The 3,204-nt window shown below is 53.6% G+C and overlaps 1 protein-coding gene across 1 annotated transcript; it reads left to right on the forward strand.

Annotated features, from left to right (window-relative positions):
* Positions 1 to 629: 629 nt before the first annotated feature.
* On the forward strand, positions 630 to 899 carry MLLT11 (myeloid/lymphoid or mixed-lineage leukemia (trithorax homolog, Drosophila); translocated to, 11). Its single transcript, XM_010011294.1, has one exon. The coding sequence runs from the start codon at positions 630 to 632 to the stop codon at positions 897 to 899; it is 270 nt and encodes an 89-aa protein (XP_010009596.1).
* Positions 900 to 3,204: the final 2,305 nt, after the last annotated feature.

Genomic DNA, 3,204 nt, shown 5'->3' on the forward strand with positions numbered 1-3,204 from the left:
GGCAACACCGAGATGCTTCTTCCAGCCCCTTCTAGAGGGTTCGGTTGTGGTCTCTCGGGGCGCTGCGGTGCTGTGCATGGAGGGCTGGGGCATAGGCTCTGTGGGAATGCACAGGGACCCCCTCTCGCTGCTCGACCCACAGGGGGACAAGACCCTTTAGCAGTGTCTGGTGGAGCCTGGGTTTTGTCACCCCCAGCAGAGCAGGATGTAGGGGACAGCCCAACTCTGCTCCCTGCGAACGCCACCACACAGGAATCGAGGTGCCTGGGATGGGTGTCAGGAGATGCGGTTGGGAAGGGGCCAGCCCATCCTGGCCTTCCTTCCCATAGTCCTCTTTGTATGGATGGGGAAACTGAGGCACGGAGGGCCAGGTCCCATTGCACACCCCTCCAAATGCCAGCTCAGAGAAAGGCCGTGGGTAAGAGCAGTGGCAGGGCTCAGACCTGCACTCAGACCCAACCTAGTCAGACTTCCAGGACACAAACTTTCCTGCCCCACTGATGTTTCTGGGGGATTTGGTCAATATGGGCAACACTTGAGAGTTTTGGCTGCTTTAAGGTAACTCCTGTGCCTTTGGTAGAGCTTTTCTCCCCCTCTCCCCTTGCCCCCTTCACCTTCACAGCCCGAAGATGCTGGACACCATCAGCAGCCAGTACGATTCTTTCATCTACTGGAGGATGCCGATCCCAGAGCTGGACGTGGCGGAGCTGGAGGGTCTGGGGCTCAGTGACGTGGCCCTCTACAAACCCAAAGGAGGGCTGGGCAAGCTCATCGGCGAGCAGGATCAGGCCCGTCAGGACATCTCCCAAGAAGAGGACAGTCTGCTGCAGTTCAACACCTTTAACTTCTGGAGAGCTCCCATTGCCAGCATTAGCTCCTTAGATTTCGACCTAATTTGAAGCCCTTGTTTCTGCCCCTCCTCACCCCCCCTGCCCTCTCCCTCTCTGCTAGGCACGTCAGGATTCGGTTTTGTTGTCGGTTTGGAGGTTGGGGGGTTTTGTGTTGTTGCCAGGCAGTTTTTGATCTCGTTAATGACAGAAATGAGCTCCCCACAAAGCTTCACCCTTTCTCCACCTTCTCCCTCTTTTCTTCCCTTCTCGCACAATGGGGCGAGCAGGGGGGTAATGGGACAGGGGGCAAACACAAGGGGAGGGGGCAGAAACAGCCACCCCATTGCCCCCCATCCACACGCCAGCAGAGGTGGGAGGTGCTGGGGGGGTTCTGCCACCGCCCTGCACCCTGTGGCTGTGTGACCATGGGCGTCCTCGTGCTCGGGGACAAGCGGTTGAGCTAATTTCTGATGTGCTTTTTAAAGAAGCTCATTTGTGCCAAGGGAATAGTGTGCTGGGAATAGTCTTCGTTTTGCAGAAAGCATTGCTCCTGCTCCTCTCCCCGGGACACAGACCCTCTGTGCTCCCCTAGCCCAGTTTCTCCAAAAGCCACTTCCCTCCCTTCTTAACCCAACCCTCGGGAATGCAAGGTGGGAGAGGCAGGGATGTGTCTAGGACATGAGCACAAACCTCTTTCTTGAAAGAAATCATCTCTTTAAGCCCGTGGCTTGAGCCCAAGCAGGAGAAATGGCAGCCAGGAGGATAAATACATGTGGAAATGCTCCAACCTTGCTTGGTGGGGTAAGGGCTGGCTGTTCACTGCCCAAAATCTGCTCATTTCTCCCCCGCGTGCTTTATCCCAAGTGTGCTGGACACATCCTGGGAGCCGGGTGGGTAACAAGGGCTGAGCTGAAAGATAAGATGGAGAGTTTAGTTTGCTCTTACCCCAGTGAAAATGTTTCTGGTTCCCCCCCCCCCCCCCCTTTTCCCCCAATATTCCACCCTGTTATAACATCAACAACAACGATGCTGCATTCACTCAAGTGGAAGCCTGGCATTCTCCTCAGGGAGGTTTTCACCTGCGTTCCCCCCAGGATGAAGCTTCTTCCTGAGCATCATGTCAAAACGAGGAACAATATCCCCACCCCTGGATCATGTTTTGCTTTTAAACAGTTGTGGGGTTTTTTCCCCCAAAGTGTGAGAGTGAACACAGCTGTTTTGTCTCTTGCTGTGGTTTCCTTTGGGGGTAAGGGGGGTAGATTGGGGTGATGTGGAACACTTCAAGCTGGGGGGGAAGGGGAGAGGCTGAGGCAGCACCTAAAAGGTGCCCTAAAAAGGAGGAATATATCGGGGAAATCTGCACTTTGCCATGAGAAGGTGGTGCAGGTCTCCTGTAACCTCCAGAAATAACCCAGCAGCCTGACTGTGAACCACGTCAAACCAGAGGTGACAAATGTAAGGTCTCCTGTGCAGAGCTGTGATTTCTGTGTTCCCAGCTGGGAAAACCCATAGTATTTATTAAGAAACTTGAAATAAAAGTATTCCAAAACGTGCGCATCCCTGTGGACACAATTCCATGCAGACTGGGATCAAGTTATTGCCGTAATTAAATTGTTTTAGATCTTTCTATGGTGAGCTGTGAGCTGGTGGGAGAACATGTGCCTGTGTCTTCACAAATGCTGCAAAGGATTTAAATGTGGAAAAAACCTGAGCCTAAGGGATTGTTTTCATAGAATGGGTTGGGTTGAAGGGACTTTAAAGCTCATTTAGAGCCCCGGGCAGGGACACCTTCCACTAGAGCAGGTTGCTCCAAGCCCCTGTGTCCAACCTGGCCTTGAACACTGCCAGGGATGGGGCAGCCACAGCTTCTCTGGGCACCCTGTGCCAGCACCTCAGCACCCCCACAGGGAAGAGCTTCTGCCTCAGAGCTCATCTCAGTCTCCCCTCTGGCAGGTTCAAACCATTCCCCTTGTCCTGTCCCTGCACCCAAAGCCCCTCTCCAGGTTTCCTAAAGCACTGGAGCTGCTCCAAGGTCTCCCGTTAAGGAGCCTTCTACCCTGAACATTGTTTTAACAACATTAAAGGTATCATTTAAACTTCAGCGTTTCCAAACCCAGACGAACATGTCCCAGATGAACCCCAGAGGAGGAGGAGCCCCGAGAGCTCCCACTTGGCTCAAAACAGACGCTGTGATGGGGTAACCCGCTCCGGCACCCTGAAGGGAGCCCAATCCTAAGCAGGAGGGCACTCAGAGGAGACGGAGGCACATAAACGACTTACATATATAATATATAGATGTTTATAGACACAGATATACCGAAAGATCAAGAGCTTTACGACGCACAACCCCCCCACACCCTCACAACCCGCCGCC

Source organism: Nestor notabilis, unplaced genomic scaffold, assembly GCF_000696875.1.
Source record: "Nestor notabilis isolate BGI_N333 unplaced genomic scaffold, ASM69687v1 scaffold20633, whole genome shotgun sequence".
Taxonomy (NCBI): Eukaryota; Metazoa; Chordata; class Aves; order Psittaciformes; family Psittacidae; genus Nestor; species Nestor notabilis.